General features: G+C 42.6%; 1 protein-coding gene across 10 annotated transcripts in view; it reads left to right on the forward strand.

Moving 5' to 3' along the window:
• The window catches only part of SLC6A6 (solute carrier family 6 member 6), a 57952-nt gene that overhangs the window by 6839 nt on the left and 28201 nt on the right, over positions 1-22912 (forward strand). For 4 of the 10 annotated variants that reach the window (XM_069028296.1, XM_069028293.1, XM_069028294.1 and 1 more), the window contains 3 exons: positions 17128-17367; positions 17964-18098; positions 19973-20207. In XM_069028296.1, the coding sequence (XP_068884397.1) occupies positions 17139-17367; positions 17964-18098; positions 19973-20207 (599 nt within the window). In that variant the 5' untranslated portion in view covers positions 17128-17138. Of the gene's footprint in view, positions 1-251; positions 318-4697; positions 4755-6102; positions 7543-17127; positions 17368-17963; positions 18099-19972; positions 20208-22912 lie in introns of those variants that run through there. The other 6 variants (XM_069028297.1, XM_069028289.1, XM_069028298.1 and 3 more) reach the window with 4 other exon arrangements.

Here is a 22912-nt window from a genome sequence, read left to right on the forward strand (position 1 = left end):
GAAGCATCCAGGACAGTGATCTCTCCCAGGCCTGGTTCCAAGGGGGTTGACTCCTGTGGCAGTGAATGCTCGGTGGGGATTAACCCCTCAGGCCATGACTTGGGCCAGTCTCTGTGACAGGAGGTGACCACTTTGAGAAAGGGCTCTTTGTGATAGCAACCAGCCATATGTAGTTGTAATGATAAGAAAGGGACCATCTTATTTTAGTCACTTTGCGACAAATACTACCACAATTCATTACTTTCCATCAGTGCCTCATCCTATGGAGGAATCACCACTGCCCATCTACATTGAGGAGGGGACAGAAGTCCCGATTGGTGAGTGCAGTTGGGATGGGATTTGTTTAAGGGAGGGTATTAAGGGTACTTGGGTTTTATATTCCTCACATTTGTGTGTACCCGTTTGTCATTGAAAATTGTAAGGTCTGTTGCAAATGTTTTGGGGATTTTATTTTATTTTATTCTTTATTTTATATTTAGAGCTCCTGAGAGTTGTTAAATACTGCTAGCATTGGTTTTCAGCTAATCAAAAATCAAAGTACATAATTTATGCAGTGACATTGAAAGCTTCCATGCAGGATGTCTTAATGCAAGGCTGAGGAAGACCATGAGTATCATAAGAGGTAGTTCCCACTTTGGTCTTTGACCTCAGTGTCGAGATACTCAGAATAATCTGAGCTCTGGGGCCTTTGACCTCAGTGTTGAGATACTCAGAATAATCTGAGATCTGGGTCAGTGTTTTTGTTCTTGCTGACACTCTTAGGCCCAGCACCCAACAGACTCACATTGCCCATACCAGCACATAGCCAGAAGAGAGACAGAGAGGTTTGCCATTCCCTGTCGTGCACATTGAGGTGCTGCACACCCTCAGCTCTGAGCTCTGGTGTAGATGTATTCTCACTTCCTGGATATATAGGATGGCTGTTGTTTTGGGTTTTTTAAAAATAGAGAAGCAGTCTTGAAGATAACCCATAAAAGAATGCAACGAAAAGATCAGTAAGCTGGACTGTGGTGATCTTTTTGGATAGTAGAAAGTTGTGATGGCAAAACTTCCCAGAGCCCCATCCTTATACAATGTTCTGGACTGCATACAGTAAGTGTGCCTTATCTCTCACCTTGGGAATCTGCCTTGTTGAGCAGAGGTGTCTCTTCAAACAAATTTTTCTTATTATATATCCTGAATTTTTCCATTCCTAAATTCAAGCAATTGCTTCTTGTCCTACTATCTTTTGAGCTAGATTAATTACCTTCCTCTACACACAGTACCTGGAAGGTATTTATAGCTGGATCTCAGCCCAGGAGTCTTCTCATTTATAGAACATATTAATTTTAGCTCTCTTACTCTCTCCTTAGATCACTTTTATTGTCCTTATTTGTATTTCCCTTAATTTCTCTATCTCCTTTCTAATATGTGGAGACTTGAACAACTCATAATTTGTTCACTGTGGCTGTTTTGACACAGCATTATGCTTTAGATTTCCATATCATCCCTTCCCATGCCCACATCCAGAAGTAGCTTAGCCTTTGACCCTTCTGCATCACTCAGTAGCATCACACAGAGAAACTCTATTACTTGGCTAATCTTACCTGGAATCACCTTTAGGTCCTTCTTGGATTCATGGCTTTGCTAGCTGCTCCTCAGGCAATGTCACTGCTCTCCTGGGATGTTGGGCTTTATACTTCCTAACACTAAATCCCCATCCCATTGCATGCCACTTATTTTATCCAGGAATATTTTGAAACAGTATGCACTTATTTATTTTAATGCCCTGGGATTTTATCATTTACGTAGAAGTTGTTACTATTTTACTCTATATAGAAAAAAATACTTAAATTTTTAATATTTTGATACCTATTACAGCTGCCTTTTGCATGTTAGTCCAGATTCCTTTCCCAGCTTCATGATTCTTATTTGTATACCTTCCCTAATTATCCATCCTCTAGTTAAAAAAGTTCGTAAGAACTGACAGGTTTAGCCTTCTCCTTGTCTTAATTTTTTACCTCTCCTCATTATACAATAAGTATATTGTTTCTGTACCTCTTCTATGCACGGCATGATGTGGTCTTTCCCACAGCAGATCATCTTTTCCTCACCTCTCCTGAGGTTGTAGTCAGCTGAAGGTTTGCTGGACTTTAGTCCTCCCTTGCACAGCTGTTAAGGCTGAGTTCTGTCCTGGCCCCTGGAATTTCATCTTGTCTTTCCCACTGCACTGAGGAAACCTGAACAGCTGAGGTGGTGGCACCTGCACCAAGAAAAATACTGTAAGGCTGATGAGTCACAGAACTGACCAACCAACCAACCGAAAAAACCCCAACTATGAGTGGAAAGCTTTTTAGAGGATGTTTGTTCAGTGCTGTCATGAAGCAGGTTTGTTGGATCAGGCTCTGAAGTGCAGCACCAGCTGTGAAATGGCCAAATTGGGTTGGAGAGGGCACCGTGTTTACTTATTCCAAATAAGTGTCTGGACTGTCAATACAGCAAGCTGTGGTTGAGGGGCAATGAGTGGAAAAAGTAAATGATGCAGAGATGAGGGCAAACCACAAGCTCTGAGTTTGGTATCTGAGTGTCTGGCATGGGTCAGGGCTTTTAGATGCAGCATAAATCAAGGTAGGAAGCAGCTGCAAAATTCTGGTCTGGATCTGGGTCTCGATATTGATCCCGCTTTCAATTGAGCTCACCAGTGTGATCCACATCCCGAGGGCCCATTTGCACCTGTACAGACCAGAACAGGAATAAAACAAAGTCCTGTCTGCATTTAGGCTGGAGAAAAATAGCACACAGTGCAGTTGTTAAAACATTTCATTCAGCACAACCATCATTTACTTTTAAAAGGTTGTTTGGAGAACTTAGATTATTTCCTCATCTGAAACACATTTTGGCTGCTATATGGCATGCATACTATTCTGACCCAGGCCTGACTGGTGGTGCTAGATTGCTTTGTAGCTTCTGTATCTATTGAAAAATAGAAAAATCAGTACATTTTTTTCAGAGTCTAAATTTAACAGAGTTAATTATTTCAAGCATTTAAAAAGGAACATAAATCCCACTTGTTTATTACAGCTGCTTCATGAAAACAGCAGCTACAAATAATACTCTATAATAAAAATCTAGCTAACACTGTCATGAATTAGCCAACAAGAGAATGAACATTTGAGATCTGGACAAGGGCAGCCTTTCCTTCTCTGGCAGAAGGTCTTTGCATTGAGGAGAAGGTGGTTATTACCTAAATGCTGGTTTATCTCCTTGGGTGAAATGAACACTTTGACATTTCTGCATAGATTAATATGACTTTTGATTGGAAAAAGGCCTGAGCTCTACTTAATTTTTATGTACTTTTGCCCCTTTTCAAATACATTCCTAGAGGAAGGTAGCTGAGTGAGATGCAACAAATATTTTAATAAATCAAAGATATTAATGAGGAGATGGGGAATATATTGTGACCACTAGCAAAGAATCTATGGGGTAGAAATAAAGGTGCAGGTCAAATGCTGGGAGTCTTGGTTCAGGCACAATTTCAGTTATCTCCCATATAATTAAACAGTTCAGGAGATTCAAGGTGAGGAAATAGGCAGAGCAGGTCTTATTCCCCATGGCCATTCATGGTAAGGTCATGGACATACTCTTCCATCACTGTTGTGTTAAATACTGAAGAAAATAGCTGAGACCACACAATCTAAATTTACGTTTTGTAAACCAAAAACACAGGAAAAATTATCTGTATTGGTAATGATTGCATTTGGGCTATACAGGAGACCACCAAGGGAATAACTGAGTCCTTGGGGATCAGGAGCAGTAGAGCTGTAGGCTGAAGTGTTTTTTTTTCCTTCCAAGTCACATTTGAGATGTTAGTGTTGTTTGATACCTATGAAATTAGCTCAAAGACATAAAAATTCAGGACATAATTCTCAACTGATTTATTCCAGCATGGTTTTGTTGAATACAGTAGCATTACTATTGCTTTATCGTGTAAATTATGACAGAAGTCAGACCCCCTTTTTCAGGAATCACCCCTGCTGACCTTCAACCCCATTGCACTTCTGCTGTAGCTCTGAGTCCCTACGTGGACAAAATCCCAATTATCCACTTCCATCTTTCTGATCCACTTTTGCTAATGAATAGCACTGGCTTTGGTGTACTTTTGCCAAATGCATACAAGTGTTAAATAGACCTTACCTCTACAGGATTCTTACTCCAATGAAATCATGTGAGTGTGGTGGAAAGCTCCACCTGAAGCCATGTTCTCTTGATTGTACTCACAAGTCAGGGTGCAGCCTGGGCTCATTTACAGCATCTTGATTACAGGAGAAGAATTTTCTTGTAATCACACAGTTTGTTCTGCCACTACTCAGTCCCTGCTTTTAAGCATCTCTGATGTTTTCTTCATGATAAAAACTGGATTTCTAGTCTACTGCTCTTGGGCAGACTTACTGAAAGAGAAATGCTTTGTTACTTTTTATGTCTCCTTTGATAAGAGAAAGTGCCCCTTTTCCAGCCCAGAAGAGTATTTGACACCCTACAGAGAGCTGGCTCTGTGTCTCTCTAGGAGGTTGCCTTCCCTTGCAAGAGAGGGGAGCCTTTTCTGTTGCACGTGCTTCAAGGTTTGCTCTTTCATGGGGAGCTGGCACACAGAAAGCTTGATTTTTGCCAGGTACTGAGTGCCTTCTGCAAGGTATTGAGTGCCCTCCTATCCTTTGCAGCCAAAAAGGAGTTGATTGCTCTTGGCATCAGTCAAATCTGGACCCAGAAGACCACAGGTAGTATTTAACAATTATTTATATGCTTTCGCATGCCAGAGTTTGTCTGAATTGATTTTCCTTGCATATGAGAGATTTGAGGCATTAATGACACTTGCCTGCCACTAAAAACATATTTTTTAAAAAATAATAATAATACAATAATAAGCATGACATTTATTGCATTGCCATAGGGAAATTAAAAACCCCCAACATTAACTAGAGTCCAAGTGACTATTAGCTCTTCAGAGCTAATGTGTGAGTTATATACCCTGAATGAGCACCATATGCCAGTTCATTGTGGCACAGTGAGTCACAGGACACATTGTGGAAAGCAATAATTGCTTGGCATGCACTGAAGAACTCAGTAGGGCTTTTTGTTTGGTTTTCTTAAAGGAATATGTTTTACTCTGACAATAAAATGGGTATTGTCTGATATGCTGCCACCAGGGACTTGCTTATTTTGTACTTAACCTGGAGCTTACCCATTTGTCACTCACAGCACACCTCCTCAGTATCTTTTGCTTTCCAACTGCTTGTATTGTATGTGTGCAGTGCCAGAAGAGTGAGGAGTGAGCCTTCCATTTGGTATCATCTTGTCATTTTTTATCAATCCTCTTTTCCCTTTTTTTCCTCCTCTTCCTCCTTTATCTGATAGAGACATTCAGATTGTTTATATGGAATAAATGTTCATGCTGAACACAGTGAAGCAGTGGGACAAATTGCACAGGGATTGTACAGTCTCCACTCTTGGTCAGAGCTTAACCAGATAAGGCTATCAGCAAGCCAGTATAATTTTGATATTGGCCTTTCTTTGAGCAGGAGGCTGGGCTATATGATCTCCAGAAATCTCTTTTAACCTGAATTACTTTATGGTTCTGTTTAATACCCAGTTCCTGTACTGATTCAGCCATAGTGCTGTGCATGTCATTAACTCCTCGCTCCCTGTCATTGTCACTCTCATTCCTACCTGCATAGACCAGGAGAGACCTCGTGAGGGGACAGTGGGTTTACTCACATAGGAACAATATCAAGATGTAAATGGTGACCTCAAGTGAGATCAGTAGGTGAAATTTGGGTATCTGGAATTATTTGGAATTTGTAACAGGATTTCACTTGAGTTCTCTTCAAATCTTCAGTAAGTTCCAATTGAAGTTATCAATTGAAGAGTTTGATGAATAATTATATCAGGATGATAAGTATTTAAAAAGTAAATACCACGTTATTTTTTTTTCCTTTTCAGTGACAAATCTCATTCTCTAGCAGCCTTGAAGAGAGCTTTGGGGAATTTAGGCTTTAGTGAGTCACCAACTGCCCTCACTGGGCCATTACGTGCTGGTTTCCTCATGCAGCCGTAACCACGTCAGGGAGTTAATGCTGCACAGAGCATCTGCTCCTCAGCTCAAGGCCCTCCCAGCCCTGCAGCTGTCTGCCAGAGAGCTGGGACATGCACAGGGGCATCTGCAAGCTCCATCGGGTAGCAAATTTTCATGGTAGGCCCATATGTTAGCCAAAAAAATGTCCTTCATCAGAACAATGTTATTTTAATTGTGCTGAGAGAAAGCAAGATTACATTCAGATTGACCGTATCAGCCTAGGGGATTTTCAACAATGATGTAGCTATTCTAGGGGGGGAAAAAACCCTCAAAAACTCCCTTGCTGGGAAAAAAAGAAACAGGAATATTTCATAGGGTTTCATAGGGTTGCTCTTTCAAATCTGACAAGTTAAAGTGCTTTTTCTCCTTCTCTCTACTTTATGAACAAGAAGTATATTACTTATCCAAACACCTGATTTCCCATCAGGCTCTATCAAAAGTAAAGTTTACAAATGGGGCTGCCATAGTGGATTGAGGAAAGACTAAATATGGGCAACCAAAAGCTTTTGATGTCCCCTTTTATACAAGGCAGGATTCTAAAATCAAGTTTTGACAGGACAGACAACCTTTCATTGCTGCCCTCCCTTTTCTGTAACCGCACAGATACTCTCACCTCATAACTCATCCTCCTCAAAAGATGCAGAGTACTGCTCTTTCAAGTGCAAAAAGGGTGTTGAGCCATGTAGAGGGAATATAGTAATGGAAAATACTGTTGCTCAGTAGGGTTGAAGTTCCTTTCTCGTCCGCCCTTTGTGCAGTACACAAGCAATACGTTACAAGTCAAATGTCATGGGCAGGTGGTATCCAAATGTGGAATTTCAAGCAGTACATCTGACTTTGAATCACCTAGGTTTCTCCTTTCTCCTAGATTTCTGTAAAGCTATCACAAGTTCATGTAGCTCTTGTACCAAGTCACCTGCAAAAATTCAGACAATTCAACCAAGGAACTCTCTCACTTTCTACCATTAATTTGTATGTGAAGTGTTTTTGTTGCTATCTCAGCTGTTTGTCAGGTGCCTATTGTTTATAGTGGAACTGCAAACAATTTCCCACCTGTCTATTATTAGCTTTTGCATAAGAAAACCAAATGGTGAAAACAATTGTAGTCATGATGAAGACAGCTGTAGATACTAAAGGTTAATGTGCCGTGTTGGTATCTTATGTAAGTGTGTTCGCTGAGATGAAATTGCACCGAGAAAATCCTCAGCTGGTAACAGGAGGAAGTTCAGTTTACAGTAGTCAGGCTAGGACTATAAAAGCAACCTGCAATGAAACCATCAACTGGCATTTGTTTGAAAAGATAAGAGATGGAGAAAAATACTCAGGCTGTTCACATATTGTTGTGCTGTATTTGGGGAAGCTTGCCTGCAAAAGCCAGCAGAAAAACAAGTAAACAAGTACCTGCAGCATGTGGGATTGACCCTGATATAAAGGTGGGACTGAATATACTTGTTTCTTGTGTTGGAGTCTGCCTTTGCTGTAATAAAATTTCCTTTGGAGTCAGCAATTCCAGGGTGAATTCTGTGGGGCTTTTGTCCAGGTAGTGTGTGAGCTCAGGGTTTTGTTGCTGCTTGGTGTGTGCTTTGCTCTTTGCAGACCATGGTATGCAGAAGTGGTTTATGTGTTGGTTTCCTTGGAAAAATGAAGTATTTGTTCTGGTGCTGTTTGGTTTTCATATCTCTTGACATAAAAACGAGCACAGCTCCCGCTCTGTGAAAGCTGATGTCAGAGACCCATGGCAAAACTGAACTGAAAATACACCTCTGGTTGGGAATCAGTCTGAATCACGCAGTGTTTAAAAGCACAGTGGTTTAGTGGTCAATACCAAAGGTTCTGCTCGCAACTCAGAACTTCAAAGCAGATGGCCAAGTGATCAAATTAGTGATTTTTTTGATCAAATCATCCCCATTACAAGGCCTGTAGGACATAGTGGTATTCCTTCTCAATTGCCCTCCAGGAGCACAATGAGTGGCTCTGGGCAGCCAGGGAAGTTGAGAGGACAGGGCTGCAGCTGGAGACAGAGCCAAGGCTGTTCTGGGATTAAACAAAACATGCCATTGTCCGGCCGTGCAAGCCAGCACCTGGCGCCAGCTGTAGGAGAGCAAATAAATTTCATAGTGTCTACAGAGCTTCACTTTTTTGTGTGTGTGAAAGTCTATGTTTCACCAACCTGTTTTGCAAAGTTGTGCTCTCCCTGAGTTTGTTCACCAGCTTTGCCACTTCTTCTTTTTGCACATCCCCTGCAGACCCCCCCGTGCTGCTGCACTGCCATGTCAGTGGTTTCAATTTCATTTCCTGTGCGAAACTTCATGCGCCTAAGGTTTTTGTTCCTTTTTTTTTTTTTTTTTTCTTGAAGGAAAGAAAACAACAACAGTAAAGTAAACCTCAGGGTGCTTAGGAAATTTCTGTGGCTGAAGGCCTGTGAGCAGAGGTGCTCTGGCCAAGCACCCCAGTCACCCTGGTTCATCAGCAAAGGGTTGTTGCTGCACTTCTTAAAAGATTACAGCTCATTTCTGTCACTGAGTCATATTTTTGCTGATATTTACTGCCAGCATGGAGGAGAAGTCAAGGCTAAAATCAAAAGTACCTCACTCTCACCATTAACTTTTAGTACTCATGGCCCAGCCCTCAGGGCTTTGTAACCTGCTCAGGTTTTATAGCCCTGTAATGGGACTAACACTGCGGATCGCGTGCATGTAATAGCTCTTTTCCTGGTACAGGTTGGCTGGCTGCTTTCCACCCACGGTGCCGTGTTGCACAACTCTTCTTTCCATTTATGTATTCTAGAAAAAAAACAAAAAAAAAAAAATCAGGTGTTAGGCAGATGGGGCGCAGGAACAAAGAAGAAAAGATTATTCCTTTCCACTGATAGTGTGAGGATCTAGATTTCTGGGAGTAAGGTACTGTATGACATGTTTAAACAGCTGCCACAGGTGGGATAGAAATCTGTCCTCAGTTATTGTTTAAGATGAATGGATAGAGGCAGTAAAAACACAACTCTGGCTTTTTGTGGAGGTGGCCTAGGCAGGTATGGCAACAGCTGATCAAAGTCATGGCTGGGTATAGAAAACTCTACTTGTTTTTCCAAAAACGTGTAATCTTACACATCCATCTGTTTTTTACTTAGTTAGAAAACATAATGAAAAAGTACAGTAATCCTCAATTGGGAGAAAGCCCTGAACATTAGCATTGGTAAACTCAGTTAATTTAAGGCTAAATTTAGAATTAGAGTGAAAGAAAAAACAGGTGAGGGTGAAATTATTTATCCCAAGAAAAAATTTCTTTAAAATAAGAATTCATATGTTTTATTGTACATTTGCCTTGCTAAATGGCTGCTTTATTGTTTCTCTTCCCTCTGCTGGGGCAGTGCTCTGTTATCGTAGCATGGAAATTGCTGTCTGACATTATCATGTGTTGTAAGTGCCTTGCCGAAGTGTCACATAGGATCAATACACTATTAATCACATGCAAAAAATTCAATAGGCACAGGGCACACCACTGACCATTTGAGTTCATACGCTTTGTGAGCTTTACGGGGTTTGCCTTTTTTAATAGCAGGATGAAGGACATCCTTGAATTGATTTTGGTGTGGTTTATTTGTGGCAATAAAACTAATTTAATTGACACCAGAACTTGATAGAGAATTGCAATCCATTCAACAGCAGACCCTCAGAATTTAAAGCAAAATACAACAATGCTTGTTCATTTGCTCAAAAAGTGTATAACTGCAGGGTACAAGGAGGCTGAAGAGTTGAGGATGCACACAGTTTGTTGAATCTCCTTCAACAATGCCCATCTTGCTCGGAATGCCATCAGCTTGCTACACCACGTGGATAGAATGCATTTTGCTAAGGGCCCTCGCTTGAGGACAAAGGCCACAAGAGGTGGTGTCACCCAGTAAAGTAATGGTTTTCCACTTCCACGGCGGGAGAGCTGGTAGAGCAGAGGGAGCAGGCGGGGATGGCAGTGGGAAGCTGGTGCTTCTTTCCAGCCTGTTGACAGTCAGGAGGCTGTGAGCTGGCACACCCAGAGGCATTAATTTGGGTCAGCAGTTGGCTTCATGTGAACAAACCCAAGTTTTAACTGGTTGTTGTCCTGTGTGTAAATACCACTACAATATGCAAAGCACATCGAGCAGTTTCCACTCAGTCTCTCTGCCACTGCCAATCCCCCCTCCTTCCCCTTGGTTATCTTTGCAAAAGCAACCCCTGGTTTGCCTCTCTGAGGAGCTCAGAACAGGAGGACCATGGCTCTCCAGGCAGGACACTTGGTTTCTCACTGGGATACAGGAGACCCTGTGCCCCCAGGGGATTTCCCTAGGACAGAGTCATAATCAGTGTGACTCAGTGCCAGTCCTCTGCTTCACTGCATCCCATGCTCTTCCTTACTGACTACCATGACTTCCCTGTGCCATCTCCCTGAGGAATCAGGCTCCATCCCTGAGGCTGGGAAGCATCATCTTTGCTTCAGCCCCTGTTGAGGGTCAAGGTCATGTTCCCTCTGAAATCCATTGGAATTTGTGGGTATCCATTTTCCTCCTTTCCACCCCACAAAATGGAAAAGGAGTTTTTCATTTCCTCCTGTTCTGGGTTTAGTTGTAACTGCTTTGTTCTTTGACATAAATAAGTAGAACAAAATGAGCATCCAGAGTATTATGTGACTGCAGATTTTCTGCTGCTGAAATCTGAGCAAAGATGCAGGATTTTATAACAGCTCAGTTGTGTGACATGGTGCCTATTTGAAGCATTTGAAGAGCATGAATGGAAACACCAGCAAGAAAAAAAAACATGTAGGGAAAAAAGATACCTTTTGTCCAGACCACAACTGATGAAAAAGAAATTGCATTAAGCCCTGGACTTTTCTTTCAGAGTAGGCTTCAGCTTTATAAAGAAGTTCATTTTGCTCCTAGAAAATTTTCAGTAGCAAATTTTCCAGTCAATCTTAGAAGACTAAAAAAAGCATCACAGTGAAAGAAAAGGAAATGATGAAGAAGCAAGAAGGGAGATGGGGAAAGTTGGAGTGAAAACCAAGAAAGAAGAAAGGACAAATGGGTTTTAGGGTTTAAATAGCAACCCAAACCGGGGAAAAGTATTCAGAAAAAGAGGAGTCCAGTAAAGATAAAAGTGAGCTGTAGTTCAGGGAATTTTTAGAGGCACTTTTTAAGAGGAAGAGAGGCAGTGTGTGCAGTAAAGGGAGTGGTACTATTTTTCAGAAAATGTAGGTATCTTGTTCAGTGAAGCAGAACGAACTTGGATATGAACTGGGGACAATAAGTGAAGTCAGGTGCTCGTTGGATACGGGGACGGGGCCTTGAGGGCTGCCAGGCATAAAGGCTTTTTCTCCTCCAGATCCGAAAGACTTGCACTTAAGCCATAAGTTTGATCAAGGGGCTGTTTATTTTAATCATGTATCGATTGGCTTAACCACACTGCCCTGGGAGGGAAGGAGAACTGTCAGCATTAAGAATTACAGCTTTCAAAGTACCAAGTAATCCTAGGAAATGAGCCAAACATAATAAATGCAGTTTTATTTGGGACCTGATCCTACTACTGTTGAAATCAATAGCAGCTTTTCCATTGCTCTCAATGAAAGTGGAAGCTGCTTATTTGAAGACCAGCTCTGATCCAGCAATCAGGGCATCTAATTTTGAAATATTCATGAATGTGAATGTAAAATAATAATTTTTTAAAAGAGCCAATCCATAAATAGATTGGCAGTTCTAGGAAAGTTCAGTCTTTAAAGGAATGTTGACTTCAATTTTCAGGATACAAAATAAAAAATGACAGAAAAATAAGAGCGATAGCAATGTCTAAAGAGGAAGGGAGCTTAAACAGGGTTAGAAAAATTAATTATGTGGTAAACTGATGACTTTCAAAAGTCATTGAGGCAGAAAAGGATGAGAGAGCACTGTGAAGCTCAAGACATACAGTCTGCACAGGCTGAACTTAGTAGAGAAGGGTCCTTGAAAGCAGAAGTAGTGATGGTACACACCATACTGCAAAAATAGTCCATAAAATCAGTGGTACAGCCATACAGTCATTGCGCAAGCAGCATTCCCATCAAGGTCAGAGACACTCTGAATGTGTATTTTGCTTTTAGTTTTCCAAAAGAAGAAGCTAGAAAAAAACACCTTCAGTTCCCATTCTAGTCAACAACTCAGTATGTTGAATCTTTAATCAAAGTTTATATGCATTGGCTAAAAAAGAAGTATCTGCTTTGCTGTGGTTTCTGATGTTCACATGCAAGACAAGGCGTGCATTTTAGCATGTGTAAATATTTACAAACACATATCTGTGTGTACAGGCAGACTTTGATTTTCCCATTTCCATCAGCATTTGGAAAAGCACTGTTTGAAAGATTTGATTTTTAGCAACTATTAAATGAGCATCCACAATGGATTTGTCCTCAAGGCTCCCCCTGGAAGGTGTTGCTGTGCATTGGTCGCTTGTCTCCAGCTATAAGAAGCTTGGAGAGGATCATTACTGTAATCCCAAAGCAAAAACTGAACACAGTGTATTTTCAGATGTATAATCCATGGGTTGTCTGTCAAAAAAAGTCAGTGGTTCAGCAGTACTGGACTTGTGTCTGTTCTGACAACCAGCAGGTCCTGGCTGTGCTGGTGGCCTTCCCTCATCTGCATCGCTCACTGTCTGCCCCCTCTGTGCAGTGCCTCCCCCTTCCCCTACCCCTCTTTTTTTTTTCATGTTATGAGGGATTACATTTCAATGCCAGTATTTTTTTAAAGGGTATGGGTTATCTGAGGTGCAGGCTCTACATGTGAATATCTAATAGCTGTAGCCCAGGAGATGGCCCAAGCCAAGCTGGCTGTGAAAGCGCTCCTCTTATGGCTGGTCTTGTGGTATTTTCACCTGTGCACCAACAACTGATCAGTTATGGGGGCCAGCAAGAGAGCCTGGGTTTTTGCAGGATATTTCACCCGAGGAAATTTGTGCAAGGGACAGAAACGTGACTCTTCTGTGGAAGGGTCTCCTGGCCACACCAGCAGCCAGATGCTTGAGAAGTGCAAAGTGCCTGTGCTTGATCCCTTGTTCTATTTTTCCATATTTTACCAGCATCGATTTGACAATTGATTACTCCGTTTTCAGTTATTGAGGGGTTGTACCAGTGTATCTGAGAGCAGTTCTGGGCCTGGCCCTGTCTGGATTTCTTCTCTCCTTGCTTTTGGATCATCTCCTTGCAGTGTGGCTGGGCTCAGCCTAGGGGCACACCATAAATAGCAGGCTTTACTGCTGCTTTTTATTTATCCATATTAAGTTCATCAGATGAAACCAAAGCTTCCTGGGGCCATCTGAAGCTTCCTGGAGGGGGTACTCTCACAGTCAGATGTGGCTCCTGGCAGGCAGACGTGTGTCTCCGGGAGGCAGACATATGCCTCAGACTTGGATCGGTCCTTTTGGACTATGTGGTTGTAAGAGCATTTTCTCACAATATATTTCCTTGGGGGAATCTGATGGACTTAGATCTCGGATACCATCCCCACTAAGTGATACAGTAAAAATAACCTATTATTCTCTGCTTCTGACCTGGGCGGTGACAACATATTGTTTCAGCATCTCTGTCAGACTATTTCCCTTAAGAGCCATTTTAACCTCACCCAGTGGGACAGAGCTAAAGGAAATGAAACTCCAACCCCATTAAGGAAAAAGACAATGCCTTTCACTAAACAAACTTACTTTTCTTGGCTTTTCTTCGCCAGGGAGAATCGCCCGTACCCCCCACCCTTGCAGCCTTTGTAGACAGTTCCTGTAATTGGGAATGGCTGGGTGGACACCAATGGTTGGCAGCAAAGGGGGATAAATCCGACATCCCTTGAACGTGACATGGGCTGGGACCACAGTCCCAGGTGGCCTCTTAGCGACAATTCCTGTGGTACTGGTGGACCGTACGTGCCTGCCAGCCACAGCTGCTGGCCCTCCAGACACAATTGGGATTTTAGCAAGTCTATACACAGTAAAGCTGGGCTGTTACTAATTTTGTGCAAGCCTTGGATAGGTAGTGTTGAGAGCTGGTGACTTGCATTGACATTGTGGTGGTTCATCTCCTACCACCCGTACAGTGAAACAACCCCAAAAGCAGGCATGACCTTGAGGGTTCATGGGCTAAGGGAGAGCTCATGATCTCCAGTCATCACACTCCAGCTAAGGCTGAAGCAAAATTTATGCTCACTAATAAGGTTTTCAAGCACGGCCATTAATTTGGGATATCTTGAGATAAATTAGAAGTCCCATTTTATAATGCAGTTCCACTCAGTTATAAAGAAGTCTGGAAAGGCACCATTTCACATTTTGTGGGCAGGTAATTGGGACAAACCACAGGGTGATCACCTTGTCCCAGGGAGAGTCAGGGTTTACAGAATGCAATCAACTGGTCAGCCTTGCAAAAGTCTGGGTAGAGCTGACTAACACCTGGGTCAAAGTAAATCTGCAGGCAAGAGGATTAGAGCTGGCAGAAAAATAAAGAACTCTGTGTCAAGAGATAAAAGTAGACTGCAAAAAATTGCAATCCTGAAGAGTTTTTAATCTTAGAGGTGGCTAATACTTCAAGTCCCCTTGGGTTTTTTTTTTTGCATAAGGGGAGCCTGTGTTCCCAGTGTTCTGTTTCAGGGTATTTCCAGTATCAGTCTCCATGGGGAGCAGTTAAGCTCCTATTTCAAACCTAATCCTTCAGGGATCTATAAATCTATATATTTCTGTGCCCTCTTAAGCAGGTTTATGGCTCTCCCACCAGTTCACCCGAAAATTGTGTGAAAAATAAGAGCATACCCTAAACACTAGTTGTGAGACTCTCTTTTGCACACTTTCTCCCTCTGTTGATGAGTGTTTCAATAACCCCTGTGAAGAGCAGCTTCCATGAGATGATGTGAATGCCCTCCATTCCTAGGCCCAGAATAGCCTGTTGCCTGATGGTTATGACATCCTTCTGCAAGATGAAAGATAGGGATTCAAGCAGCACAAATAACAAAAGAAAGCAAAAGTGAGCTTTCTCCGTGCCTGGTAGCTGTTGCAGTGAGAGCAGGACATCAACCAGCTTGTAGGTATCTCTTTGAAGAAAAGCAGTTGCATCCACTTATTATATTTTTTTGTCCCTCGAGAGATGACTCCAGGGGTTTATGCAGGATGGTGCCTGTTTGGGGCTTGGAGTGAGGTGCAGATGTCTCAGGGAGGTTAAGGCTGCTGTGAGTCCCTTTGAGAGGCACCTCCATTAATCTCCATTTGTGATACTCAACTCAAGTTAGCTATTGTGAATTAAGCCCCAAAAGTAGCTAAGTGCCTAAAGGCTGTTACAGAGGTGGCCCTGCCATTTTTATTCTGTTACTGCACTGCTTTATCTCATACCATGTCTCTAACAGTGACCAACAGGAGATATTTTAGTGGAATATGTCCTGCCTTCATCCCCCTGCAGTGGTGATGGTCGATCACCCTGCGATTCACTTTCTCCTTCTGTGAGCTCTCTCTGCTGTTGACCACGAGGTATTGCAGTGCTCGTGTCACCCAGGGCACTCACCAGTGGCCTTGTTTAAAAACCAGTAGAAAGTCATAATGATTAACACTGCGGAGATTAAAGTCCCTCTTTAGATCACAGCCTGATAGGCAGCTGCTGTCGCAGTGCCTGCTTTGCAAAGGCCACCAATGTGCCAGCAGGGCTGCTGTGGTTTGTGGCAGTGTTAGCCCTCTGAAACTTTCCGCGGCGGACGGAAAGATTTACAGGTACAGTGATGCATATCTATCTGAAAATCATGTTCAGATTAAAAACTTCCTGCAGAGCTAATGTCAGCTCAATCTTCGGGTCACTGCCACGAGCTCAATCAGGTCAGAGATCAGAACCAGCACACAGGTACGGGGAAGGTTGGCAGCTATCAAACAGGATAATCTGCAGCATGATTTTTTTATGATTGTGCACTCCTAATGACATGTGCAAGCAGTGAATGGATGTGGTCTGGAACAAACTTGCTGGTTTGTCTGGTTCTGGTGAAAATTTCAGTATCAAAACAATATGCAAAAATAATTGGTCAGATCCAGCTGAAGTCATTTGAGTTATGTGGGGAATGAACTGGCCACATATGCCTGAGATCTCAGTTAACATAAAAGCTCTGGGTTACTCCTAAATTGTTTTCATTAGAAATTCTTGGTTAAAAAGGCACTTGTTAGAATAATTCTTTCTCTTATTATTTTTGTATGCCTATGATTTTGATAATAAATTATATATATAAATTATTAAACTATCTATGATTTAATATGTCTCATGCCACTGACTTTTTAATTAACTAAGGAGCCATCATTCTCAGCACACTGTTCCATTGCATAGGTGTGCATTTCACAATAATTTAATATAAAGACTTATTTTTGTCCCTTTATTGATGTCAAGGAAAACAGTGCAGTTATGAAAATGGAATAAACTGAAAAGATTCCTTCAGTTCCTGCAGGTTGATAAGAACAAATGACTTTCCATTCCACGTTTTATGAATGTAGTTTTCTGAAAGCTTTATAGTACTTCAGGGAATGGAAATTGCAGGCAATAAATAATGTAGGATCGCTCAAGTATTGGAAAGTAGAGGAATGGGTTTTATCTGGAAAGGTGAGATTTACTTTTCTGTATTTCACATAAATGTTTTAGAAGGAACCAGATGTAGTGATTTGTACTTTATTTTGGGCGTGGAAGCAGCATGAGACACTTGTCCAGGAGCACCACATGCTGGAGCCGGCACGGGAAGCACTCCTGGGGCACCCCTTCCCTGTGGGCAGCAGGTCAGCAGTGAGCAGTGACAGAGCTTCGCAGTGCCCTGCACTGCTCTGGCTGCAGAGAGGCGACCACACGGTCAGGGGGGCTCTGTCTCTCCTGGTCAGCAAAGCCATCAGATCTATTTTCCTACCTCAGCTTGATAAACAGCCCCGTTTTGTACGGAGCGAGTTTGCCTAAACAGTTCTTGCAGTGTTAAGAGAGCTCTGCTAGAAAAGTCTGCTTAATAAACCCCTCTCTTTCTTTCTTTTTCCGTGTAGAAAGCAGAAATATGGCAACAAAGGAAAAGCTTCAGTGCTTGAAAGATTTCCACAAGGACATCCTCAAACCTTCCCCCGGCAAGAGCCCGGGGACGCGGCCTGAGGATGAGGCCGAGGGAAAGCCGCCCCAGCGGGAGAAGTGGGCGAGCAAGATCGACTTCCTGCTGTCCGTGGCGGGTGGATTCATCGGTTTAGGCAACGTCTGGCGGTTCCCGTATCTCTGCTACAAAAACGGCGGAGGTGAGTTCTTATTCCGTGCTCAGGAATCAGTCTGTCTGCCCTATGCTCGCTGTTTTTCGCTGCCTTCATCCAGTTTTTAAGAAGAATGTTCGTACATCTGTTTTCTGCCTTCCTCACCAGTCTTCAGGAGAGATTGTTTCATCATTGAGTAGTTTTAATTAAAACTTTATTAGGGAAAATCGCAGCAATTTCAAATGTTATGCTATTGAACCTGTCCTGCTTTTTTTATTTCTGCTGCAACTGAGTCTGACTTTTAACCAAAAGATACACTATTAATATAGACCAGTAGGATTTCAGACCAGGGGATTTCAGAATAAGAGCAGTCTGAGACATGTGAAACTGTTGTGTGCCTAACAATCTGCCATTGTTATTGCAGATATTCACTTTAAAGAGGTAAGACAATGCCCTTTCCAGCCTATACCCATCCTTTTTGCAGAGAAAATGAGCAAAAATACCCCTGAATAAGATTATTTCATACTGATATTAAATAATCAAATATGTTTATTTGTTTATATGTGCCTGTTGCCACTTTTTAGATGCTCTTGTGTAAATTCATTCATTTAATCTCATTATGTACTGCTGTATTTTCTCAACAGGTGCATTTCTTATACCTTATTTCATTTTCCTGTTTGGGGGAGGTCTTCCCGTGTTTTTCCTGGAGGTGGTGCTAGGACAGTATACCTCCGAAGGTGGAATTACATGCTGGGAAAAGATCTGCCCTATTTTCACTGGTAAGTACATCTTGTTGTGCCTTACTGCTTAAAGACACCTCTGTAAACCATATGTAGCAGCACCATTCCCCTCATGTCCATTAATTCATCTATTTGCTCTAGTAATTAAGGGTATGATATTGGTTCCTGGAAAGGTAGAAGTCAGAGAGTCTGAAGGACAAAGTGAGGTATTGATTTTGATGCTATCAGCTTGTTAACTGGCAAAACTGTCGATAACCAAGAAAGAAATTGCATATTATGCCTTTTAAGGCAATTGCACATTTTGTTTACAGGTATCATAGAAAGTGTTGTCTTGGAAGGCTAGATGGCATTAATGAAACCATCTTTGAAATGTTATTTTGGTCTGGAAATCAAAATCCCTCTTCCATGTGAAAGCTTACCATTGGCATCATCCCCCTGCTACTGATACAGTCAAAACATGAACAGCACTTTTTGGTTGAATTCAGGAACAGGGCTTTGGTCATAACTGAGTAGGTCCTGGCAAATGTTGGTCTGATATTATCGAAGGGCCTTTGCCTGCTCATTTCTCACAGGGACAGTATGAAGGCTGTTCTGGATGTTAACTAAAAGGAAAAATGAAAGACAGGTTAGAAAAATGGTGGAGGATGCCTGTCTTGTGTGTAGATTGCCCTTTACAGCTGGACAGCACAGGCAGAATCACTTGGAATAACTACACTAAACATGTGTGTGGCTCTGTTCAAATCCCATTTGGAAAGAGTGGGCGCTTCACACTGGCATGTCTCTAGCTCTGCCACTGTTGCTGTTCCAGGCATCTCTCTTCCCTTATGTCACCCCAAGCTGAAGTGGGGGTTTTCTCTGAGGCTCACACTCCCACCTAGTACTCACAATGCTGCTGACGCTGATGTAATTGTGCTGCTTTAGCTTAATTTTCTTCCTCCTCCTCCCACTTTTGTGAAAACTTTTTTTTTTTTTGAGGAGGAGGAAGAAGGAATGTTCCTTGTTTAAATAGCAATCTCCCAGGCATCCATAAAGAGAAAGTGTAGCTAATGTGACTAGCTGTACATGCTGAAAGAAATGCAGATGTACAGAAAAAATAGCACTTGCTCTGCTTGTTTCCATCTGACATAAAATTAATCTCTGGTGATAAAGACTCGTGCTGCAACAAGGTTTTAAACTGTAAAATATAAGGCAGGTACCCCAAGTGCTGGAATATCCATCAGAGTGATGTTAAAGGGAGCCTTGTAGGTTCTTGTAAGAGACAGCTCTAAATTTTTGAAGGAAGTATTTTTATTTTGCCTGTGGTTCATAACTGGCAAACTGTGTTAGCAGAGATTTATCCAGTTAACCATAAGAGCCACAAATACCATACTTCCTTTGCACAAGTGAAATTGAGGCAGAAACAACAGCTTTCACATTGATTCCTTTTTAACTCATTCAAGAAATGTCTTTTTTTTTTCCCCCACATAGACTTAGCCTAGCCAGTTGATAACTGAGTGGTGCAGGGGCTGTCCAGCTGAGCTGCTGCTAGGAAAGTTGGCTTGGGGGACAGTGTGGCAAGAATGAGGTTGCCCACATAGGTACCTAAGAAGTGAGATGGTGTAGCAAACAAACAAAGCCTGATGCCTTGACTTCCCTCTACTAAAACTTGAAATAGCTGGGTTAGTGTTAAATTGAGTAGATATCCTGCAATCCTCCCCTCAGTGTCAGCAAACCATAGCCAGAAACTCAGCCCTGAGTGCCAGAGATGCTGTCAGGTCTGTGCTTATGTGTGGTTGAGCTGAGTTTCCATCAGCAGTAGGGTAGGGCAGGATACAACCCCATGATGCAGTGGCAATGACACCAGCCCCAGGACATCACAAGGTGCAACATCTGTCACATCTGCACATTTTTCTTTTCTCTCCCCTTCTTGCCAGGAATTGGTTATGCTTCCATAGTGATTGTGTCCCTTCTGAATGTGTACTACATCGTGATCCTGGCCTGGGGACTCTACTACCTGTTCCAGTCGTTCCAGAGCGTCCTGCCATGGGCACACTGCCACCAGAAGTGGAACACGCCGACCTGCGTGGAAGACACTCTCAGGAAGAACAAAACACTTTGGATATCGCTGAATGCCACTAACTTCACCTCTCCTGTCACAGAGTTTTGGGAGTAAGTACCCCCTCTTCATGGTGTCTTCAGGGAGCTTTTGGTGGCATGCCAGAGGTCAGTACTGAGATTTTATGGCAACCCAGTGGGAAGTGTTAGATAGGAAAAGAAAATTGCTCTGGGTGTCAGTTGTTTGACCAGTGTTTGCTACTCGTTCTCACCTATCTTGAGACAGACTGGTAAGTCTGGGAGTGGTGGAGGAAGGTGTTAGATGTGTAAGTGTATTTATCCTAGACCGTACAGGGAGCTCTAAAAGCCCAGTACAGCTACTTCTTTGGAAGAAAACTTGTTTCCTTCTTGGCTGGATTCTCTGAGTGCAGCAGGAGAACACGAACAAGTCACTGCAGATGCCCTGATAGCAGGGATTTACAGTGGAAGCAGTGACAAATCATCACCTTTGTGGTTGCCTCTTCCCCAGCTGTTAGCATTTGCACTACACTTTGTTAAGCTATAACACATCTCTTTTCAACAATGTAAGGCTTTGACCTCTGTAATAAATCTGACAGAGGTGGTGAACATTGTCCTGTACTCTAGGTTCCTCAGGTCATCTCTGTTACATTTTTCTCTGCAGTCTCTGAGGAGACTGTTTTGCCAGATGCCTGAATTTCATCAGTCGTAAGCTTCTTATTCTCATTTCTCTCTTATTTTTCAAGTTCTAAATCATATTGCATAACATGATCTCTGAACGGGCATGACCTCAAAACTCTGTATGTTTATTTAAGTGTCAAAACATAGCAGCAGAGGAAGACACCTGTAGGGAAACTTAAATCCAAAGTATCTACAAATAGTTTATTAATATTTTTTTTTTTTTACTTGTTTGCTTGCTCAGATAGTCACTTAAGGGTAGAATCAGTTTCTGGCCCAGCCTGGCTTTTTCAGCATGTTTAAAGTGCAGTTTCATCTCTGATCAACTTGTACCTACTTCTCTATTTTTAAAAATAAGCATCAGCCAAAGCCCCAGCAGGAATTGTGCTCATGCTGAAGATGTTTGGCATGCATTAGGTTTAGAAAAAAATAGTCTTAGGAACTGTGCTAAAATTTGTAACACGAGAGCCAAACTACAAAGGGGCAGATTGAATCTTGGATTGGTAGTTTGTTAGAAGGCTCTGGTGGCTGGTGTGAGGGGCGGGGTGCAGGCTGTGAGAGCAGAGTTTTCACCACAAGCTCTGTGTTTCCATGCTGAGGGGCTTTTTTACTTTGTCCCTTGTAAATATGGAGGAAGTTGGAGAACGATTGTTAAATGGTACCTTTGGATATTTTGGGGGAACTGAGAAGCAAGTTGCAGTAGAAGAGGAAGGAGCTCTCACTCCTTTGGACTCTCCCACAATGACTTGGCACTGAAAGCCTTGAATCCAAATGAGTGGCTGATTTGGTCGTGTGTTCAAAGGTCTTCTCAAGGCCTCCCAAGGAAGCAGAGGTGCACAGTGCTGCCCCAAAATAGTTGCTCCCCCAGACTCCCAAAGCACTGTGTTCATCACCACTTTTGTTGAGTAATTTTGCTGACAGTCCTCTTGTACCTGGGGGCAGCCGTGAGCTTGGTGGCTCCTGATGTGGCCATGGGATTGTCCTGCTGCTCTGGAAGCTCCTACTCCTGTACTGCACAGATTTGTGGGCCGAGTTGTCTCCCTGGGCCCCAGGCAGCATGTCCACTCCAGGAGACTGAAGATACCATAGCAGAAAGGAAAAGGTCCAGGGACTGGGAAAGGGACTGTACAAGAGTGAGGGCTCCAGTGCACTGGGGAACAGCAGAGCTCTCTGTGGGTAACACAGCAGTGTGTGATAAAGGGTATTATGGCAGGGCAGCCATGGGCTAGGGGAATGATGTCCCTCTGGGATCATGTTGTTGATGGACCTTTTAGTTAACTTCCCTCTAAGAGAAACCAAGTCAGAAAACTCTCCTGCCAGCTGAGCCAAATCGTCCTGTAGATGTACTCATGCTGGAGGTGCCTGTGGCTGGACAACAAATCTTTGATCCTCACACACTTTCCTGTCCTCAGCTGTGCCCTCACTGTGTCTGTAGCAGAGTCAGAGCAAAGGTTGCTCAGGGATTAGTGCTCCTGGAGTAGCTCTCCCTGCACTTTGCAACCACTTTAACTTGTGTCCTCAACAGTTTTAGACACTGTAAGCTGAACTTTTCCCTGGAGTCTTGCTAGGGAGGAGCTTGGCTCTGTAATCCTACTAGGACAGACATACTGCCCATAACTCACTGTTTCATCATGGGCAAAACTGTCCTTGACAGAGCAAGCTGCCTTCAGGAGTCATGACACTTAGAGGAGTATTAAAAATAGCTGTTCTCTCTGCATAAATAACTGTTGATGTCTTCAAATAAGAGCAGAGATCACGCAGCACTGTTGTAATTAAAGCAGCATAGCTCGTACATGGTGCAAGCACTGAATATCCCCATTTTTTTTTCCCCAGCCATGCTACTATTCTTTACAATTCTGAAATTAAAAATAGTTTTAAGAACTTTCAGGTACCTTGCCACCATAAACAATGCTGGCTGCCAGCCAGCCAGCCAGCTACCAACATTGAAAGGACAGGTAAATAATTAGTCTTTAACTGAAGATATCCATCTGGTTTGTGGCACAATTAATTCCAGTTTAATTCAGGGGTTTGTGAGTATTTGTTTTCTGAAACCCAATGCCATTTTTATTGTAGGACATTTATATAGTGCCCTCACCAGTATTGCTTTGCAAAACTAGTGCTGC

This window comes from Aphelocoma coerulescens, chromosome 12, assembly GCF_041296385.1.
Source record: "Aphelocoma coerulescens isolate FSJ_1873_10779 chromosome 12, UR_Acoe_1.0, whole genome shotgun sequence".
Classification (NCBI taxonomy): Eukaryota; Metazoa; Chordata; class Aves; order Passeriformes; family Corvidae; genus Aphelocoma; species Aphelocoma coerulescens.